A 24,147-nucleotide genomic window follows, 5' to 3' on the forward strand; every position below is an offset into this window, starting at 1 on the left:
CATGTTCCAGGCAGTAGAACTCTCAGAAGGCATTGCTGATGGGGACACCAGCCTGCTCCCAGAAGGCACTGCTGATAAGGACATCAGCCTGGTCAACATGAATGGAGATGCACTCACACATGTCTGAGACTTGTAGGGTTCTGTGGCACTGGAAGTGGTGAGGGGACAGCCACAAAGATCTCCCACTAACATTAAGAAGTAGTCAAACATTAACTATTTAAAAAGCAGTTCATTAGATATATTATTTTTTATTTTAAAAGTATACATGTGCATTCATATACATATTATATATAGGAAGATAATATGCAACAAAATAGCAATAATACTTTTCACTGCATAAGAAAATGAGAAAAAAGTTATTATCCTTATTTCTATATTTTTAAAATTTTTTTCACTGAAGTTTACAAGAAACAATACCAATACAGTTATAGCAACAATACAATTTGTTTTTACCAGTGATTTTTAACTGACCGGTACTCATAAACGCATTTAGAGAGCTAATATTATGACTGTTTTGTACAAAAGAATCCACCCTCATCTTGATTGCCTTACATGAATAAGTGATAAGATTGAATCCATATATTACAACCATAAATCTTGTACGTTCCCCACTATGATTTTAAAAGAGAAAGAAAAAACAAAGTGCTGACCTTTTTAGGACTAAGAATAAATACCTAAGAGTAGGGAGAGAAGAGAAACTCAACCATCAGAGAAAGATAATTGGGCAAATTGAGACTCAACATATACCTTCCAACACAGCCAAGATCTGGGTAGTTGGGCATTCAGAAGGGCAGGCTTTCTGGGCAAGGGACAGAGCACCAGGAAATCAAAGCTATGGACAGAAAATGATCGTGGGATTGATGGAGATGTGGAAAATTTAGAGAATAAAATTGTATTAAATAAGTGCCTAAATCATATTCACATATGCTTTTAATACAATTTTGGTGAACAAACAAAAAAAGTAAATAAAAAGTGAAGAGAATATATCTAGATAGTTAGGAGGCATCTGTTTCCTCAACTATATATTTGTTGCCTAATTTATGATGAAAATAGATAAATTTTATTGTGTACTTTGTATATGCTTCTCAGTATGCTAAGACTTTAAACACATTTTTATTTAAATACCTGAACAATTCACTTAAATAGATATTTTTGTCCCCATTTTTATTTATTTATTTATTTATTTATTTATTTATTTTTGCGTTACGCGGGCCTCTCACTGCTGTGGCCTCTCCCGTTGCGGAGCACAGGCTCCGGACGCGCAGGCTCAGCGGCCATGGCTCACAAGCCCAGCCGCTCTGCGTCACGTGGGATCTTCCCAGACCGGGGCACGAACCCGCGTCCCCTGCATCGGCAGGCGGACTCTCAACCACTGCGCCACCAGGGAAGCCCTGTCCTCATTTTTAAATTACAAAACCAAAACTCAGAAGGTTAAGTAACTTGGCCAAAGTAAGTCATTTAGGTAGTGGCAGAGCCAGGATTTGACACTGCATTGCCTGTATTCCAAGTCGAAGGGATTATTTCTTTTAGTATAAGGACACTTACATTCAAGAAATTTGAACTCCAGTGACTTCATGGTTACCAAGTCTCACTATTCAGTTATGTGTGCTTTAGAAATACTTATTCTTATCCTGTATATATAATCTTTGAAAATGTCATCTGTGTATTATGCTAATAAAGCAAGTTGCATAAAAACATGGTATGACTTTACAATTCAATCCAGACAAAAACTTTAATTAGAAAGTCATAGAAAAATTTCCTCTTACAAATTATCCAAAATTTGCTCCCTCACAACCATCTGCTATTCATACTTCTCTTACATGGAAGTCACATATCTCGGTTTGTGAAAATTTAGTTAGTGCTATGGTAGTGCCAGTACCTACTATAGCAGTAAGTATGGTAGAACCAGGATTTTTTGTTTTTTAATGTGTCATGTACCTTAGTCATAGCTATAGCTATGGTTATCTAATATCTTCAACTAATAACAAAAGGGTCTGCAAAAGAGATTTTGTATTTTCTGTTCTTTTTTCAACATCTATAGCCTTCTGACATCATCTGACTGGAAACAGCTTTTATGTTATAGTATGTATAGTATGAAATAAAAGCGGCCTGAAATTAAAATACACATATATTTTTGAGCATTGTAATTTCACATTTATGAATATTGTTACTACAATTACAAAGTTTGCTCATCTTTACATTTGAAAATAATTCTTAATAACAAAAAAATAGTAATAATGCCTAGCTCTCTGGCATTATTATTCTCCAATGATCAGCCCAGCTGGCAATTTAAATTTTTTAGTTATAGAGAATTTTATAAATTAAAGAAGCCCTCACTACTCCCTATTGATCCAACTTCTTTATACTAAACAAGGCAAGCGATAATGTACAATTTCTTATTTGACAAGACACTACTAAAGAAAAAAAAAGAGTAATGTATTTCAGTACATTAAGAAGTAGAACACATATCATCAGTTTCAATACTTTTCTCAATTTATTTGACAAATGTTTATTGGATAACTACTGTGCATAAAAAACTGTGCTGGGCACAAAGAATACAGCAGTGAACCTGAACATCTACCCTGATAAATAAAAATATCTACCCTGATAAAACATAATTTTGAGGGAAAGACAGGAAAAAAGATAAAATAGAGAAGAGTCAAGTAGAAATAAGTTCTAAGGAGAAAAAGAATAGGGGGGAGAAAGAGGGAAACAGAGGGAGAGATGCATATGAGGATACTAGTTTAGGAACAGTGGTAAGGGAAGGCACTATTTATAAAATGATGTTTGAGCACAGATCTGAATGAGGTGAGAAAATAAGCCAAGGAGCTCAGGGGGAAGATTCCAGACAAAACCCAGCAAAGATGCCACTGTGGCTGACAAGAAGAAAGTAAGGGATTTGTGGGAGATGATGTCAGATCCATGGGGGCAGGGAGAGGAGGTAAGGGCTGGAAGTACATACTAGGGACTTTGTTTTTTTTAATCTGTATGATATAGCAACATACCAGGAGATTCCAAATAAGTGACTAGCATGGTATAACATTTTAAAAGAACCTGCTGATTGCTGTGTGGTGAATTGACTGTAGAGGACGGATAAAAGGCAATAGTGGTAAATCAGTTCTGAGCCAACTGCAAACTACCAGGCAACAAATAAAAGCTACCTTAGAATATAACTTGATTATTTACGTGTTAATCCTTACACTTGAAACAAGAAGTAGACAGACTCATATATTTTCATGGTAGAACCAAAAGTCTTTTCTAGCAGATTGGATGTGGTGAGAGAAACAAAAAAAAAAGAGAAACAAAGAGTACCCCCAAAGATGGTGAAGATACTTATCGAGAAAAATAATACTTCAGAGAATTAGTATTTGATTTTGGAAATGAAAGTTTGAGCTGCCTATGAGCTATGCAAGTGAAGATGTTGAGGAAGCAATTGAATATAGAAATCTGAATTTTAGTAGCATGTCTGTGCTGGAGATGCAAATTTGGGAATTATCATTGTATAAATAGAATGTAACATAATAAGATTAGATGAAATTATCAAAGGACTGAGTGAAAATTGGGGTCAGGAAAAAAAAAAACAGAAGAGTTAGCAAAGGTAATAAGGAGAAAAATTTAGGAGAATATGATTTCCTTGAAGCCCAACAAAGAAAATGTTTCAAGAAAGAAGTGATCCAATACTCTTGGCTGTGTGAAGATGAGAACTGAAAACTGCTCATTTAACAATGGGGAGGTTGTTGATGATTTTGACCAGAGCTATTTTACTAGAGTTCTAGGGGAGAAAGTCTAATTACAGTGGGTTCAAAAAACAATAAATGAGCAGGGTAGGAGATAGCATGTATAAACACTCGTGTTATAGAGTGACGTTTTATGGAGAGGAATGTGAATACAGAGAGGGAATTTTTGTTTGTTTGTAGGATATGTGTGTGTTTGTTGATGGGATTGATCCAACAGACAAGGGAAAAATAATCATATATCAGAGAAATGAGAATTGCTAGAATCGTATTCTAGGGACAATATTAGGGATCTAGTGCAAGAGAGGAGTTGGTCTTTCTAGACGAACATATATATATATATATATATATATATATATATATATATATATATATATATATATATATATATATATATATTTCATAGTGTTAGAAGGAAAGGTAGAAAAATTAAGTCCAGGTACAGTTATGCTGGTACATTTGGTGATGATGGGGGCGTGTATAAATTCTCTCTTGATTGGTTGTATTTTCTCAGGGAAAGAGAAAGATTTCCTGAGCACCATAATGAGAGGAAACATCAGGGGTTTTAAAAGTGAGGAGAAGGTATAAAATAATCTTCTCAGAGAATGGAAGAATGAAGGGTTAAAAATATTTAGTCTAATTATTGGGTAAGATTTGGGGCCAACTGATATCATTAGTTATAATTTTAATATGAAACTATTAACCTGACCTGTGTAATTTTTACATACTTGAAGAGTAAAAGTGAAAGAAATTTAGCAGAAATGACTCATAGCTTCATGTTATGACAGTTGAATGTCAGCTAAAGTAAATAGCTCACTCACCAAGAGTTCTAAATATACAGCCAAATCTCACATCCATTCTAGGTATCTCAAAACAATCACTTTTTGAATTTTTATATGCAAGATATGAGTGCCTGTGTGGCAAACTACAGTTTGGAATTATTTTATGTGTTCTAGATAATGGAATCTAGATAATAGAATTTTGATATTTGCCTCCATAGTATTTTGAGTAGAACTTCAATAGATGCATATTTATTTATAATGTGATCTATGTATTATACATATTCATATATATTAGCATATAAATGTGCTAATTATGTATACTATAAAAATATGAATTTAAAAGGTGAGATATAGTTAAATTACAATTATTTTATTGTATTTATCAATAACACTGAATATTTTCACTAAAAGGTACCATTAATAATGTATTAATGATGAATGTGGTTGCTTCATTATTTTTAAAAATTTTCAATGAACATACAGCCATTACGAGGAAATATTTTACAGCACAGGCAATATAGCCAATATTTTATAATAACTTTAAATAGAGTATGAACTGTAAAAATATTGTATCACTCACTATTTTGTATTCCTGAAATTAATAGAATAGTGTAAATCAACTATACTTCAATTTAAAAAAACATGCGGGCTTCAGTGGTGGCACAGTGGTTGAGAGTCCGCCTGCCAATGCAGGGGACACGGGTTCGTGCCCCGGTCCGGGAAGATCCCACAAGCTGTGGAGCGGCTAGGCCCGTGAGCCATGGCCGCTGAGCCTACGTGTCTGGAGCTTGTTCTCCACAACTGGAGAGGCCACAACGAGAGGCCTGCATACCGCAAAAAAAAAAAAAAAACAAAAAACAAAAACAAAACAAAACAAAAAACATGCAAAAGGCAATTCAGAATTCTAAACAAATTTTGTTTTCTTCTGTATTTGATGATACTTGTTATCATAGCTGAAAAAGACACCTCACAACATTACATATTTCTGATGGAAGAATTACAAACTAATTCTTTTTGATTATATAAACACACATTTTAATATTAAAATATTTAAATTGTAAATATTATAAAAGTATTATTTAGTTGTGTGAACATAACATAAAATTGACCACCTTGACCAGTTTTAAATGTGTGAAGTACCTTCATATTGCTGTGCAACAAATCTACAGAACTTTTTTCATCTTGCAAAACTGAAACTATATACCCATTAAGCAACTTCCAATTTCCCCTTCCCCAAGCCCATGGCAACCACCATTTTATTTTGTGTCTCTGTGATTTGACTGATCTAGGTACCTCATGTAAGTATTTTTTCTTCTTGCAACCAGTTTATTTCACTAAGCATATGTCCTCAAGATTTATCCGTGTTATAGCATGTGTCACAGTTCTCATCCTTTTAAGGCTGAATAATATTCCATTTCATGTATATACCATGCTTTGTTTACCCATCCATCCATTGACAGACAGTTGGTTTGCCTCCAGTCTTTTGGTTATTGTGAATACTGCTACTACGACCATGGGTATACAAATATCTTTTTGAGACCTTGCTTTTAATCCTTTTGGGTATATATCCAAAAGCAGAACTGCTGGGTCATATGGTAATTCTATTTTTAATTTTTTGAGTAACTGCCATACTGCTTTCCATAGCAGCTAGACAATTTTACATTCCAACCAACAGTGTTCAAAGATGCCTAATTCTCCCCATTCTTGTTAACACTTTTTTTTAATGATAAATAGTCATTCTAATTGTTGTAAGGTGGCATCTCATTTTGCTTTTTATTTTTATTCCCTTAATGATTAGAGATGTTAGCATCTTTTTATGTGCTTGTTGCTCATTTGCATATCTCCTTTGGAAAAATGTTTATTCAATCCTTTTGCTCATTATTTTAGTCAGTTTTTTGTTGTTGTTGAGATGTAAGAGTTCTTTATAAATTCTGGATATTAACCACTTACCAGATATATGGTTTGCAAATATGTTCTCCCATTTTGTAGGTTCACTGTGCCCTTTGAGGCATGCTTTTAAATTTCGATGTAGTTCAATTTATATCTGTTTGTACTTTTGTTGTCACAAATTTCTTTATTCTACATTTCAATTGTTTGAAAATTTTAATTAAAATTCAGCTAGTACCTTCTAAGTTCCCTAAGTCCATCCATTATTTTTTCACACTACATTTTACCTTGAACAACATGGATTTGAACTGCACTTGTCCACCTATACACAGATTTTTTTCACTTTGTATGTACTGTGATACTCCATGATCTGAGGTTGGTAGAATCTCTGGGTACAGAATCAAAGATATGGAAGGCAGGTTGTGAAGTTATATGCAGATTTTCTACTGCACAGAAGCTTGGTGCCCCAACTTCTGCATTGTTCAAGTGTCAACTAGAATTAGATTCTGTTGCATTTTAATATTTTAATCAAGTGCATTGAAAACCCAATGACACTCTTAATTTGAAAGATTTTTAAACAGGTTAGAAATCTCTTTTTAAGTGTTTTACATGGACAAAAAAAGTTTTTACAGATGATAACATTTCTGGAAGAAAATTATATAATTATAGAAACATTTCCAAATATTACTTGTTTTCAAAAATATTGTCTCCATGACATGTGTTTCTTTCAAAAGGAGGCTTATTTAAAACCTTATCTTCACTTCAAAGGAATAGATAGTATTTTTTTGTAACTATCAGCTAAGCAGTATCTAGTAATAGTACTTATTAAAATCAGCAAATTTCCAACACATATTTTGTAAAAGAAAATCTCCACTTTAAATTTGACAACTTTAAGAACTTAACTAAGAACTACCCAGTGAACTTCTATGTGTTACGAATGCTACTCACAATATAGTACCATATATATATATATATATATATATATATATATATATATATATATATATATATATATATATATATGAACTTACCACTGATTTTTTTCTGCTCTTTGGTACCCAGTCAAAGGTATTGCCTCCTCAATGGTTACAAAGTTAGACTTGTACAATTTTTATTAGAAAAAAGGTATTACTGAGAATATTTTTGATACATGATTATTTTGGTATTTCACACACACACACACCCAAAGTGGCATTTTATATATTTCTTTATAGAAGTAGAATCTAGCAAATGCCATAAGTTGAGACATGTTTAAAACATCTGTACTTTTATCCAACTGTAAGTATTTGACATTGCAAAGATAACAATTGATTTCTCAGTGATATTTGGATTATTTTCTTTACACCATTAAGTTAGGAATTGATAACATAATTTGGTTGAGTATTTAACAGAACAGATAATCATCACTACACTGGTTGGTGCTTTTCTACTAGGTTAAAAAAACTACCAAAAATGCCACCCAAAAATCCTGAGTAAAACATATATTTTTAAAAAACTTGTGTAGTTACAGCATTCTATATCATTAAAATATTAATACCATATATTCAATTTGATAGACTCTCTACTTGGATTATTTTTTAAATAATATAGATTAGTTTAGTTAACTTTGACAGGTTTGTCCACCTCTTAGATAATATTAAAAACCTAATGTAGTTTGATCAATTTTGACAAGTTTGTCCATTTATTTCATCACTACTTTGCAAAACTTAAGAAAATATTAGAAAGTTTTTCACAGTTGAATTTTATTTCTGTACTAATATATTTGATTTTTTAAGTAAATAAAAATTATTTATATTAGAATATGGGTTTGCTTTTTAAGATTTAAAGGGACTAGTTTTGTCTAAAGCAATTGTTGAATATACTTAAAATAGAGGATGAATTTGTTTTTTCTTAGAATTCTTCCTTATTCAGATTGGAATAAAACGAATTGTGTGGTTGATGCTTTTCTGTGGAAATATTCTCCCTTTTATCCCATTATAATATTTGGGGAAAATTTAGTACTGATAGTAAATTTGATAAGTATTTAAAGCCAAGAGAGTCTAGTCATTGCACAGATTTCCTAGCCATAGAAAACCATTCCAAAATGCCATGAAAATGGTCAATTATTTGTACAATAATTTAAAAATGAACTTTTATCATGAAATCTTTTTTGATTCACAAAAATTGTAAAAATGGCACAAGTACTCCTCATATTCTTGCACTATTTCCCCAAATGTTATCATCTTATATAACTATGGTAAACTTGTCCTAACTAAGCAACTAACATTAGTGTATTACCATTAACTAGAAGCTAGATTTCATCTAGGCTTCAGTAGTTTTGTCACTAAGGTGGTTTCTATTCCAGGATTCAATCCAGCATGCCACAAAATTGCATTTCATCATGGCATCTCTATACTCTTCTCCAGTCTGTGACAATTTCTTTTTGAGTTTTACAGTTTCCTTTAAAACATACTTAAAAGTAAATTATCTAGAATTCTTAGTGTGGTGGTATCTCTTAGTTGTTAGATAATTACTTTGTTTTACAAAGCAATTGAGCCTTATCAAACCAACTTATTTCTTTGCACAATGCAGAAATAAAACTGGAATTCAAAAAACATACACAAATGTATAAACTTCAAACCTGATGTTCAGAACCACTGATGAGAAGAGTCATAATTATCAGACTCAAAAACTTGCAAAAAAGAAAAAAAAAGGAGTCTGAATCAGGAAAATAAATCAATTAATCCATTTTGCTGGGAAAAAAAATGACAAATGGGAAGTGATATGTCCTAGGAGAGATTATAGTTTTAAGATAACTTTCAATAAGGGTTTTATTTTCCTCCTCAGGAAATAAACCTAAAAATGCCAAAATAATCTTGCTTCAGAAAGGATAAAGCCCTACAGATTTTTACAAGGAACGGTTGTTTAGAAAATAGACCTCGGATAAATAAATAAATACAGATAAATATACTGTACTTATCCTTTCCTGTGAATTTCTTGTTTTGAAAGAAGAAAACAATGGCAATAAATCTAATTTATAAATTTTATTTTGAAGTGATATTTGAAGCCAAGTTGCAGAAGTGTGGAACTGGAAAGAATTTTAAGTACCACTGAATTTAATTTGTTTATTTTACAAATGAGGAAACTGAAGCCCCAGAAGGCTTAATGACATTACCAGGACCACAAAAGTGCTTAGCTAGGACACAGCAAATATCCAGTTTTCCTTATTCATGACAAAAGAAGTAATGCTGTTTTCCTGTTTACTTAATGGGCTAGTCTGGCAGGATTTGAGAATATAAGGCTAGTGACAGAAATTGCCCAAGTTGTTAGGAATAATAATACAGGATGTGTGGAGACTAACTAGCTGAATACAGAAAGAAATTACATCCACAGAGATGGGTAGCAATTTTTGAGAATGGAGCAATAGATGAAAAAATGAGGCTTAGCTTGAGTGAAGCAAATTGTAAGATATGAATATTCAGTATATATTTTTTCTTCAGAATTTGAGATTTTTGTAAAAGTGACTTAGACAGTTATGAAACAATTTTTGCTTGAACTGTGAGAAATATGGTTTGTAGCTTTACATGATAGTGTTATGCTATTGAGGAGTTTTTATTCTATTCATTTAAGTCAGTCTTAGTTAATAGGTTGATGCTTAGATCATGGGAACCCTTGAGAAAGTCAAAGAAAGAATGAGAGAATAAGTATTTCATGAGGGGCATTGTGGAGTTGTGATGTGTTCTCAGAATATGAATCAGAAGATCTTTCTGAGGCTAATTCTGTCACTCTTGCCACCAAATGCCTGGATCGGAAGGATGGAAATAAAACAAAAATCTTCCAATTAGTTTGAAATCATTTTAATGAAGAAGAAAGGCTAGGGAGAAAATACACATGCAACCAAATACTCCAATTAATTCATGCTCAAGAGAAGGTAAAGAAAATTGATGCTTTTGAATTAGAAACTTTCCATAAGTAAGCTGGCATCCTAAATCAGTCCAGAGAGATGTTAAACTTTACACATACTCTATCCAATTATAAGGGCATTTCAGGCTAAGGACAAAACTCTCAGGAAGATACCAAAAAATACTTGTACATGCAAATCAGTAGTTCTTTGGGAGGGGAGAAAACATGAATATTCTGTTGGTATTTTTATACGAATAACTCTATGAAATTAAACATTATCATATTTGCTTCATAATTTCTCAGGAAAAATATATTTACAAATGTTGCAGCTGGTCTTGGAGGACTTCTTCAATCTACTTTTTCCTCTTCACCAAGGATTATCATTTTTGTGTATGTTTTCACCATATTACACCCTACGCATTCTCATTAAATATATGTAGTTCTTTGCATTATTCAAAAATTATAGTTAAATGGTACTATATTATATAAATATCTTTTTAATACTCGCTATTTTCACCTTACATTATGTTTCCACAATTTCATGAGGTTGATACATGTAGCTCTAGTTGATTTGATTTCACTTCTCTGAACGTTTGACATTTTCTTTTATATACTTTCTTGTTTAAGGAGTTCAGATTGTTTTAAATTTTTCTATTACAAACACTGAACATTTTTCTATTGTGTTGCTTCATACTCACAAACACTTAGAATCTGAAATGTATTAAATATTGTAAACTTTATTTTTAACCTCTAATTAGTCATAAATTTAGGCATATTTCCATGTTTATCCTCTGGCAGAAATCCTCTTATATGAATACTTTGCTCATGTCTCTTATTTATATATTGCCATTAATATTTGTATTGACTTAGAAGTTCTAAGTTTTGTTACTGTTTTGGTTTCTATTGCTCTATAATAAACCACTCTAAAACTCAGTAACTGAAAACAACAATTTATTATTTATCTGGCTCATGTAGGTAACTTCACTCAGCTGGAGAATTCTTTGTTCCCTGGGCTATAGCTGAGGTTACTCATGCAGCTGCATTCAGCTGGGAGTTTGGCTGGATGGAGACTTAGGAAAAAGTTGGGTTCTCTGGAAAAATATGATGGGCTAACATGTGCATCAAGACCTATGAAATTTCTGAAGCTTTACCCTACTTGCAAACTAACAGTTTTCCCACCAGTTTTCAATTCTATAATACTGTGCAGATAGTTTTAAAATCACTTCCTTCCAGGTAGTTAAACAAGAAATAGTCTCAGCTACATCAAGCTTTTTCCAATAATTTAAATGAGTCAAAAGGAAGGGAGAAAGGGAAGAGAGGGAGAAGAAAAGAAAAAGGAAGGAAAGAAGGAAGGGAGGGAGAAAAGGGAGGTGAAAGGAAGAAGGGGAGAAGAAAGGAAAGAGAAGGGAATTTTTAAAAAAAGGGATTAACATTTGTCACAATGAATCAATATTGATATTTATTAATAAAAAGCTCATACTTTGTTCAGATTTCCCCAGTTTTTCCCTAATGTCTCTCTTCTGTCCCACAGTATCATTAGAGATATTTCATTATATTTAGCCATTATTTCTCTTTAATCATTCCTCATGACTGTGACATTTTCTCAGATTTTCCTTGTTCTTGGTTACATTGACATTTTTGAGGATTACTGGTTAGGTATTTTTTAGAATGTCCTTCAGTTGGGATTTATGTGTAATCATGTTTTAATTAAGATTACACTGGGATAATGTATTTTTTAAGAGGAAGATCACAGAGGTCATTCTCATCATATATAAAAGGTACACACAATTAACATGACTTATTGTTAACATTGATGCCCCTGGCTTGAGCTAGCATTTGTCAGGTTTCTCCAATGTAAAATTACTATTTTTTTCTTTTTTTTCCTCACTTTCCACACTGTATTCTTTGGAAGAAAGCAACTATGTGTAGACCACATTTAGGGAGTGGAGAATTATGTTCCACTTCTTTAAGAATAGTATATGTACAGAAATTCTTTGGTATTCTTCTACACAAGAGATTTGTCTATTCTCACTCATTTATTTATCCAATAATGTGTTTATGTCAGTATAGTTTCAAGAATTTTTATTCTTTGGGTTATAATCTGATACTTCTTTATTTGCTTTCTTGTTGAAATTGTTCATTTTAGCTGTTGGAATAACTTTCATTGGGCTCATGCATCCCTTTGACATATTGTATCAGTGGTGGGTGTGGAAATTTTGGGGGAGGTTAGCTTTATTTCTGCCACTACAAGATGCTGCCATCTCCTGTTGTATAGTTCTTGACTCATTCCTGCATTCAGCTAATTCTTCAAGGAATTTTGGTTTCTTTTGTTAGATAATAGTATTAAAAACCAAGTTCTGGATGCTAGCTGTACTCATTGCTACTGGGGTATAATTTATTCTAAGCCCTATCACATATATATATGCAAACTGTATGTGTATTAATCTAAACATGAGTTCATAGTCGTCTCCAACTCTAATCCTAATATTACCAATCATACTCCCGTCACCAATTCTAATCCTAATATTACAACATGTATTTATTCTAACCTCCTATTTCTTGCCTATATATATATTTTTTTTCTTTTTTTGCTAGGTGGCATGCAGGATTTTATTTCCCTTGACCAGGGATCGAACCCATGCCCCCTGCAGGGGAAACATAGAGTCTTTTTTTAATTTTTTTAACATCTTTATTGGAGTATAATTGCTTTACAATGGTGTGTTAGTTTCTGCTTTATAACAAAGTGAATCAGTTATACATATACATATGTTCCCATATCTCTTCCCTCTTGCGTCTCCCTCCCTCCCACCCTCCCTATCCCACCCCTCTAGGTGGTCACAAAGCACTGAGCTGATCTCCATATGCTATACGGCTGTTTCCCACTAGCTATCTATTTTACGTTTGGTAGTGTATATATGTCCATGCCACTCTCTCACTTTGTCACAGCTTACCCTTCCCCCTCCCCATATCCTCAAGTCCATTCTCTAGTAGGTCTGTGTCTTTATTCCAGTCCTGCCCCTAGTTTCTTCATGACCATTTTTTTTCTTAGATTCCACATATATGTGTTAGCATGTGGTATTTGTCTTTCTCTTTCTGACTTACTTCACTGTGTATGACAGACTCTAGGTCCATCCACCTCACTACAAATAACTCAGTTTCATTCCTTTTTATGGCTGAGTAATATTCCATTGTATATTTGGGCCACACCTTGTTTATCCATTCATCCAGTGATGGACAGAGCCTTAAGCACTGACCACCAGGGAAGCCCTTTCTTGCCTATCTTTAACCTCCCCCTACAATAGAGAGAAATCTGGCTCCCATTAGTCACCGAACATTTACTTACTTTTTCAGTTTCAATATACACTTATAACAGTATCAGAAATGTTAACCACTGTCTTCTTGGGAAACAAATTTATCAACTAAGTGCAGTGATTATTTACAGTTCTACTAGCTTTTAGTCTTACACACTCCACTCATTTCCAAATTTACTTATATCAGCACGTTCCACCAGCCTCATCCCCTTCAGTGAGGGGGTTTCATTGCTTTTTTAATACATGTGGTTTCTTTTGTCACATCTCCCTTCTAAACTGGGATTCTTTGACTTCTTGTTTGTTTTCATTTGCATACATTAAGATTTAATTTTTGTGCTGTGAAGTTCTGTGGATTTTGACAAATATTTAATACCTTGTATACACTGCTCTAGTATCCTACAGAACAGTTGCAACACCTTGGAAACAGCCTGTGCTTCATTTATTCAATCTACTCCATCCTCTGCTCTAAACTTCCATCACCTCTGATCTGCACACCATCTCTATAGTTTGCGTTTTCCAGAATATTATATGTATGGAGTCAGAAAGTATGTAGCATTTCAGACTGGTTTCTTTCTCTTAGTTTTCTCTTAGTTATTTGCATTTAAGATTCATCACGTCTTTTCATGGTTTAATAGCTCAAGTTTTTGTTGTTGTTGCTGAATAATATACCATTGTATGTATGTACCACAGTTTGTTTATCCATTCACCAATTGGCAGACATCATGGTTGTTTCAGTTTTTGGTGATTATGAATAACACTGTTTTCAAAATTTATGTGCAGGTTTTTGTGTGGACATAAGTTTTCAAAAATATGAGTAAAAACTAGGATCACAGTTGCTAGATATTTTGGTAAGACTATGTTTAGTTTAGTAAGAAATTGCAAAATTGTCTTCCAAAGTGGCTGTATCATTTCACATCCCTACCAGCAGTTACTAAGAGTATCTGTTGCTCATACTCAGGAGTAGTAGATATTGCCATCTTTTGTGTTTCTGCCATTCTAACAGGTGTAAGTTAATTCTCGTTGCTGTTTTAATTTCAGTTAATTTCAAAATCTAATAACAAATGATATTGAGGCTCTTTTCATATGATTATATAACATCTGTAAATCTTCAGTGAGATGTCTGTTCAGATTTTTTGCCCATTTTGTAATTGTATTGTTTGATTTTGTTCTGTTGAATTTCTGTTGTATATTTTGGATACATATTTTTATCACATAGGTGTTTTGCAAATAATTTCTCCCAGTCTTTATTTAGCTTGTCTTTTGAGTCTCTTAACAGCATCTTTCAAAAAGCAGAAATTTTAATAAAATCCAACTTATTAATTATGGCAGATCTTGACCATGACTCTCTGGATTTGCCATTTCTGTACATTTCTGGCTGGCAGTTTATTCTGAAATCTCAGTGTATTAATGGATGCAAGAAAAGGTGTTGCTTTTCAGTTTATTCAGGGTTTTCTTGTTTTAAGAAGAGAATTGATAACATCCAAGTTCTTTACAAGTTGAAGCTGAAACTGGAAGACAATTTTATGCATTTGTATTTAAAATTCAAAATAAGGTAATTTTTAAAAATATATTTTTCTGTTAGGAGATCTTGACACATTAGGGAGAGGGTAAAATATGTTTCACAATATAAAATTCTAATAATAACTCTGATATTCTTAGGAAAAAGTAAAATTATCTGATATGGTCTGAATTTTGAATTAGTGGTAAAAAATCTAAATTAGTGAGATTCCCTTGTAAACTATTCCATAGGCAGTCTGGAGTTCTTTCTGTTAGCACTTAGAAGCATGCCTTTATTTTATACTATGTGTTTACCTGCCCATGGATATATGACAATGATTCTTGTACACCCCTTATTCATAATATTTTCCTTCCTGTACATGTGTTGGTGTATACAAATTATTACTTATTTGTACTCATAGATATTTGTCTTCACAAAGAAAGTTAAAACTGAAGCTGTACTATAAAATTAATGCTCTCACTAAATCTCTAAGAAGTTTTATAATCAAGTTTCATCTGAAGAAATACAAGTTTATTTATCTACTCAATGTGTTTACTTTCTGTATACCAGAAAGCATCTGATAAAAATATAGAGGTTTATGAGATTTTATATCATAAATAACTAACTATGCCACTTATTCCTTCTAAACAGATTTCTAGTTATCAAAAGTAGAATGAAATATCTAGTTGTAATAAAAGGGTTGTTATGAGTAATAACAGATGATCAGATGATCATTAAACTTCTTAGACAAATGAAGACATTCTAGATAGTGAAAGGGGACACTTTTTAATAATTATGCTGGTACAACAGGCATAATCTGAAAATGACCCAAGTAAATCGGGACTTGTCATTCTATGTAGAGTTCCACTATATTTCCTTTTGTAACTGGAATTAGTCATCTTAAATTTCATTTATGCAGCGCATTTATTGAGTACATCACCTGCTGATTTCTGTTTGGCAGTTTAACTTTCATATTAAAAAAAGAAAAAGCAACAAGCTGTATTTCTTTTTGTACCAATTGTAGCAGCATGACTAGACACCATTGGATACCTGAACTGCACACACACACACACACACACATACACACACACTCTCTCTTTCTCTCTCTCTCTCTGTGATTTCCTAGCTTGGTATATTTTAAAACATTTTCATACACTTTTGTTTTTCCTTATTTTTTTTACTGTGATTAAGCATTAGAACTTTTCCAAGTTGACCAGTGTTACTGGTATTAGGGGTAAAGATAACATTTATTCAGCAATTATTTAATAACATACACTGTAATTGTCAGAACTGGGCCAGATGCTGGGCATATATCATTGACTAGCACAGGCATAGTCTCTGCTCTCACTGAAAAGAATTCAGTAATGTATATCTTTGGAGTGTTTCATGCATAATACTATTAAATAAACAGTTTTCCTTCTTGAAATTTTCTTTATCAAAATCTTTTTTTTTTTCAAATAGTAACATACTGATACTACTTCACAAAAATATCATTGTAAAATAGCAATCCTAACTTAAAACAATTTCTGGCACATATTAGAAACTCTGAAAATAAACATTCAGTGATGGAATGAGTGAATAAAATTCAGTAAGTCTTTGGTATTTGTCGGTAGGGGTTTGATATTGATAAGTAAAATATAACTAAACTAAGTAAATAATTCTAGCCATCTTACTATAATTGGAAACTAGTCTGAGTTTCAAATATTGTATTTTATCCTTTTTCACCCTCAGTAAATGAGGTAATGTGGAGACAAATAATGTAAAGTTAGAAATTACTTGGAAAGGGGTCTGAATATGAGTTGAATAGAATGTTATATTCTAGTCGTTCAGTGACCTGAACGACTAGAATATCATTTCCAGTAAAGATGCCAAGAGCACTTGCCTTTCATGTTAAAATGTAAGAAACCACAGTCAATAAACTACCATATTTCATGAACTGCAGATGTCATCAACTATAAGCTGCACCTTATTTTATGAACACTAAGAAAGAAAAAATGCTGACATGTAAACAACAATGTACTTATATTTTTTTCAATTGTATTCTTGTCAAAAGAGTTCTTTTTAGAATTACTGAGATAGTTCTTTCAATTGTGTATCATTCTTATATGTATACACAATAGAAAATATGAGCAAAGTAAATTGGTTCATATGTTTCTAAATCTTCTCTGTATCCAAAGGTGATTTTTCTGAATTTATTTTTGGTTCAGAATTGTCACTGAATCACAACACACAACATTGGTCACTGTGTTGACAAGAGGGTTGATGATACAGCAGTTACTAAGACTTTTCCATAATTGTCTCCAACATTTCCGTCTAAATCACTGATGACTTTTCTATACATTTTTAATGCTGGTACATTTTTGATCTACTGAAGAATTTAAGGTTCTCATACAACAACCAGGGTTCTCATTACTATCTCAAATAATCTTTAAGTCTTCCACTAGTGTAAGATACGTCTCAATTTCAGAGATATGTAAATGTTGCATGTGTGTATATGAATGAATGTGTTTGTTTACATTCATATATATCTATTTATGTATGTGATATATATGCATACATACATGTATATATTTTATATCTTATTGCAATTAACTATATACAGTAAATGAAATAAAATACAGTAAATTTCTGCAGTTACTATTCTGAATAATGCAGAAAGCTTTAACTCAGTGTATAGGTATGAATGATTTGTTTCAAAAGTAGAAGCTATATTGTTTAATTGCAAATTCATGTGCTTATTTAATGTAATCTTAAATGGGAAAATTTTAAATTTTCCTAAAATACATTGAAAAGTACTATAATTTAGATTATTCATAGGAACACTTAAGTATTGTGTTAATTGTTTACTTATGCACCATAATAAAACTGATTTTAGTATAAGCTTATTGCAAAGAGAAGAAAAATGTCCCATTTTGTAGCATTGGCTTTCTATTTCCTATCTACTAGGCCACATGAAATTTGGGTGCCTGTAAAGGCAGGATAATAACTAATCCTCTTTGGTGTTTGACACTTAATCCTTTCTGTTACTTATCCTATTAACATTTCTTCTCTTGTATTTAAATGCCAGTGCAGAGCACTCAAATTACTTGCATTTATTTCTGTGCTTCTGAATTTCACAGTTAGAGGAAGCACCTTCAGAAACGTTTGATTAAATATATGCATTTATCTGAGTCTATATTCATTATCAAGTATTTATTCTAGTTTAATGGCTTTTAGCTTGGATATTTTCAGCTACCAGTTTATGTTTACCATTATTTTATAACTGCAGAATTCATCTGCAATGTAACATAAGCTCTTTAACTGAGGTCCCCAAAGAAATTTATAAAACTTTTGCAGACTTTAAGATTTTAGTTAAAACCCTATTCTAAGTATGTGAATTCTTAAAGTATATTACTGGGTATTACTTATATTAAAGGGTATAAACCAGTAAATCTTATATTTCGAAAAACTCTATTAGTCAAATCAGGCTAAACTGTGTTGCATTAACTAGCATGCACAAAATCACAATGGTTTTGAAAAATAAAAGCCTATTTCTCACTCATAACTCATGCCCATGGTGGGTTGGCAAAAGAGTCTGTTTCAGCTGGACTTGTATTTCTTGATCAGCAAGACAGAGGAGTTGGGATGTAGCAGATCATGTCTAGCTTTGAAAATTTTAGTCTCAAAATATCACATTTCATTTCCTTCTTGTTTCCTTCCCCAAAGCAAGTCATGGGGATAGCAAATCATATCAAGGTGGTTGGGGAAGTACAGTTTCAACATGTGTCAGAAAGAGAAGAGGACATGTTTGTAACCAGCCTTAATGACTACTATATTCACTTTCATGAAGCTTTCCTTTAAAGGAACACAGAGTATTTTAATAATATAAAATCAAGACACTGAGGTGCTAATATGTCTTTCTTTTGAAAAAAAATGAAGAGTAAAGAATTTTTGTTGTTATGATATTTTTTGTTTTAGTTTTTTTCTTATATATATATATATATATAAAGAAATGATTATACATGTATATGTTTTATATATCTATATATTTACATATATGTGTTTATATATGCACACATATATTTTGATTACCTCTGTGCATTTGTATGCTATTTAATAAATACTTCAACAAACTTAGTGTATAAATATCTTTATCTTTCTACTCTACATTGATTGAGGAAGAAACTTAGAGAATTTAAGTAAACTTTTCTAAATTACATGGCTAATAATCACACTGAAATTTAATTACATTAGTTTCTAGTTTTCCAACTACAGGCTGTCTTTTAGGAAAAGTACCGTTTAGAAAAATGAAGAGACATTTGTTTTTGACTTTTAAAATTATTCTGTTTTCTCCTACTTACCTACCTTTGCATGAGACTCAAATATAAAATATTACAAGTTGGGCATTTTCTGCTACAGTGAAATGAACAGTTTGGCAAATCACCTCTCCATAAAGTAATTATGAAACTGGACACAATTGTCAAAAACAACAAATTCAGAGCTCTGAAAATAAACAAAAGACAAAACAACAAAAGACAAGTGCTTATTCATACAAATCGACTGAACTTGAGGACAAACCTGATTAGATGGACAGAAGAGAAGAGACATACAGAGGAGAAGGTGAAGATGGAGGCAATGATTATAGTGATAACTTCTATAAGCCAAGCAATACCAAGAAATTTGTGGCATCCATCTGACAACACCTTGATTGCAGAATTCTGGTATCTGAAACTGTGAGTGAATTAATTTCTGTTGTTTTAAGCCACCAAACTTGTTGTTATTTATCCCAACAGTCCCAGGAAATTAAGACAAATGTCATTATTTTTAAAAAGTGAATTATATCTATAATCTAGAAATAAATAATCAAAAAATAAAATTAAGCATCTAATTCCATATACAATAGCATGAAAGAGAATAAAATACTGAAAATAAATTTAATAAAAACAGTACAAACTTGTAAAATAAAAACTACAAAACATTGCTGAGACAGTTAAAGATCTAGACAAATTGAGAGACATTGCATGATCATGGGACAAGAAGATTCAAAATGGCAATTCTCACCAAGTTAATATACAGATTCAAAACTATTTCTGTCAAAATAGTTCTTTTTTCATAAATTGACAAGTGAATCCTAAAATACATACAAAAGTAAAAATAAATAGCATAACCAAAACAATTTTGGAAAACAAAAAGATTATATGACTACACTAATCATTTTGAAGACATACTATGAGGCTACAGCAATAAGAACAACACAGTATTGTTGTAAGAGTTGTCATACAGATTATATAAATCTATGTAATAGAACTGAGAGTCCAGATATGAATCTGTTTTTGTATCTTCAATTGATTTTTGACAAAGATTCCAAGGCAATTGTTTAAAATAAGTGGTACTGGGATAATTGAATACCTCACATTATATAGAAAAATTAACTCATTTATTTGCTAGACTTGTTTCCAGGTTATATAAAGAACACTTAAAACTCTGTAATAAGATGACAACCTAATTAAAAAATGGGTAACAAATTCAAATAGATGTTTTACCAAAGGAAATCACCAAAGATATACGAATGGCAAATAAGCACACAAAAAGATGTTTAATGTTATTATTCATTAGGAAAATGCAAATTAGAAACACAGTAACATACCACTACAAGCCTACTAGAGTAGTTATAATTAAAAAGACAACAAGTGTAGGCAAGGATGTTGAGACACAAGAACCTTCATACATTGTTGGTGGGAATGTAAAATGGTTGTACTGGTTTATTACAAATGTAACAAATTACCAAAGACATATCAACCTAACATACATTTATTATCTTACAGTTCTATAGGTCAGAAGTTCGATATGGGTTTTACTGGGCTAAGACCAAGGATTTGGCAGTGCTGTGTTTCTTTCATGAGCTCTTAGGGAGAATAAATTTCCCTGCTCATTCAAATGTTGGCAGAACTTTGAAAAATGCTGGGAATATTGATGTCCACTTGGACATCAAGATCCCAGATCAAGGAAGTCACTTTTCAGTGGATCCAGAGAAACTATTCCTTAAACCTGGAGAAGAGCACAAAGTTATAGTTTCATTTTCTCCAAAGGATCCCAAAGCCTGTGAGGAAAGGATCTTGAAAATATTTGTGCAGTCGTTTGGCCCTCAGTATGAAGTGATGTTAAAAGGTGAAGTAGTTTCTTCAGGAAACAAGCCTCTGACGCCTGCATCTTGCTGCTCAGATATTCCTTCGATTTTATCCAACAAGCAGTTTCTGGCATGGGGAGGTGTCCCCCTGGGCAGGACACAGCTTCAGAAACTAGCTTTAAGAAATAATTCTACATCTTCAGCCCAACATTTACGACTGTTCGTTAGAGGACAAGACCAGGACTGCTTTCAGTTTCAGCACACTTTTGGTTCAGAAGAGCGATTGACCAGTAACTGTGAGATCAGGATACGTCCAAAAGAAGACATTTACATCTCTGTGTTATTTGCACCTACTCGATTATCTTGTATGTTGGCCAAACTAGAAATTAAACAACTTGGAATTCGATCACAACCAGGCTTTAAGTTCACAATACCTTTGTCTGGATATGGAGGCACAAGTAACCTGATTTTGGAAGTTGTTAAAAAGTTATCTGACAGTTACATGGTAACAGTGAATGACTTAGTGCCTGGCAAAGAAAGTAGAATTGTTTTTTCTGTTCGTAACACTGGCTCTCGAGCAGCTTTTGTTAAAGCTGTAGGTTTTAAGGATTCTCAGAAAAAAGTTTTGCTGAATCCTCGAGTATTAAGGATTTTTTCCAGACAAATTTGTGCTCAAGGAAAGAACACAAGTAGATGTTACTATAATATATAATCCATCAGACAGAGAAAACAATTGTAAAAACACCACAGAACTGTCAACTATATACTTTTTTGGTGGAGATGAAATTTCAAGACAGCAGTACCGAAGAGCCATGCTGCACACACCAAGGGTGAGAAAGCAGGTCCTTCCCACCCAGAGCATGCTGCAGAACATTGACTTCGTGGAAGCATTTCAGGACGAGCTGCTTGTAACTGAAGTATATGACCTTCCCCAACAGCCCAATGATGTCCAGCTCTTTTATGGAAACGTGTAAAATTAAACTTTCAGTAATTGGAGAATTTAGAGATTCTATTTCTAACAGAGAGTTTCTTCCACCTTCTTCCAGACCTAGCTTGGAATCTAAAAGTGAATCTGGCAGTTGTGGGACACATGGTGGTAACATTTCTTTGGATGTTTTACCAGTGAAAGGTCCTCAGGGGTCTCCACTTCTTTCACAAGCTGTTCGCCCACCTCAAGATAAATCGGCCTCGGAAGAAGTGTGGGCTGTCCAGCCTGAATGTTTGATTTTAGTCACCCCTTCTTGTGATATGGCAAAAACTGAACGTTTCCAGATTTTAAACAATTCTGTTAGGTTACTGAAATTTGAGCTGTACTGGCCAGCACATTGTCTTACAGTGACACCACAACATGGGTTTATCGCACCAGAGAGCAAGCTACAAATTCTTGTGAGTCCTAATTCCTCCTTATCCACAAAACATTCAATGTTCCCGTGGAGTGGCTTGATCTATGTACACTGTGACAATGGACAGAAGAAAATTGTGAAGGTTCAAATTCGAGAAGACTTGACCCAAGAAGAACTTTTCACTTGTTTGACCTCCAGCCCGTTTGGAATCCTTTCCCCAGAAACAGAGCCTTCAGTTAATCATCTGGTAAAACCAGTGACAAAACCACCTTCCACAAGAGTTGAGATAAGAAATAAGACTGTTACTTTTCCTACAACAGAACCTGGTGAGACTTCAGGAAGTTACCTGGAACTTGAGAATCACGGTGACATGGAAGTGAGGTGGCACCTGTCATCCTTAGCCCCACCTTACGTCAAGGGAGTTGATGAAAGTGGAGATATTTTTAGAGCTACCTATGCAGCATTCAGATGTTCTCCTATTTCTGGTGTACTGGAAAGCCATGGAGTCCAGAAGGTCTCTATCACGTTTTTGCCCAGAGATAGAGGGGACTATGCCCAGTTTTGGGATGTTGAGTGTCACCCTCTTAAAGAGCCTCACCTGAAGCACACCTTGAGATTCCAGCTCTCTGGACACAGTGTCAAAGCAGAACGTGAGCTTGAAAATTCACGCATTTCCACAAAGAGCTTCATTAAAATAGATAATTTACTTAAGCCCCGAAGACAACCTGTATCAGAGGCATCTGCTCTCTTACCTGGCAGGCAGCTTGACCCCACCCACCATGGAGTTTATGCCCCAGAAGATGTGTATCGGTTTCTGCCAACGAGAGTTGGGGAGTCAAGGACGTTGAAAGTCAATTTGCGAAATAATTATTTTATTACACACTTGCTCAAGTTTTTAAGTCCCAGAGAGCCTTTCTACGTCAAACATTCAAAATATACTTTGAGAGCCCAGCACTACATCAACATGCCTGTGCAGTTCAAGCCCAGGTCCGTGGGCAAGTTTAAAGCTTTGCTCGTTGTTCAAACCGATGAAGGCAAGAGTGTCGCCATTCGACTCATTGGTGAAGCTCTTGAGAAAAGTTAAATAGAGTCCACTTTGTGTAAAGTAAATGACATAAGTTATATTTTGGTGACTTCATTTTTTTCTGTACTACAGTTACGCCTTTGTATATATTTTGTATGATAAATTGGATGTCTATAACTATAGATTTGTTCTTTTGAGAAGCTAATATTGAAGACCTGACTAAAACAATCATGTAACTATCCTATAGTATTGTATTTAACTTTTACAGGGGAGAAGGGAGTTCTATTTTTGCATTGATTATGATATTCTGAATAAATATGGTGTATATTTTAGTTGGTATATCCAGAAATAAACTTAATTTCCATTGAAAAAAAAATGTTGGCAGAATTCGGTCCCATGCCATTGTAGTACCGAGGTTTTTGTTTTTTGCTGACTGTCGGCTGGGGTGGGCATCCTTATCTCCTAGAGGCCTCTCTTCAATCTTTGTGCATAGCTCCCCCCAGCCCTATATCTCAAACCAGCAAAAAAAGTATTGAATCCTCAAGCTGCCATCTCTCTGCCTCCTGCCTCTGCCTCTCTT

At 33.3% G+C, this 24,147-nt stretch overlaps 1 protein-coding gene across 1 annotated transcript; it reads left to right on the top strand.

Moving 5' to 3' along the window:
• Window position 1: 1 nt before the first annotated feature.
• LOC308628708 (centrosomal protein of 192 kDa-like) lies at window positions 2-23,943 on the top strand (the record flags this gene model as incomplete). Its single annotated transcript, XM_081255963.1, is given in 4 exon segments — window positions 2-121; window positions 20,899-21,852; window positions 21,854-22,170; window positions 22,172-23,943. Coding segments are annotated over 4 exon segments (2,847 nt in total). The 3' UTR covers window positions 23,628-23,943.
• Window positions 23,944-24,147: the final 204 nt, after the last annotated feature.

This window comes from Mesoplodon bidens (genome assembly GCF_964165515.1).
Source record: "Mesoplodon bidens genome assembly, chromosome: 1".
Classification (NCBI taxonomy): domain Eukaryota; kingdom Metazoa; phylum Chordata; class Mammalia; order Artiodactyla; family Ziphiidae; genus Mesoplodon; species Mesoplodon bidens.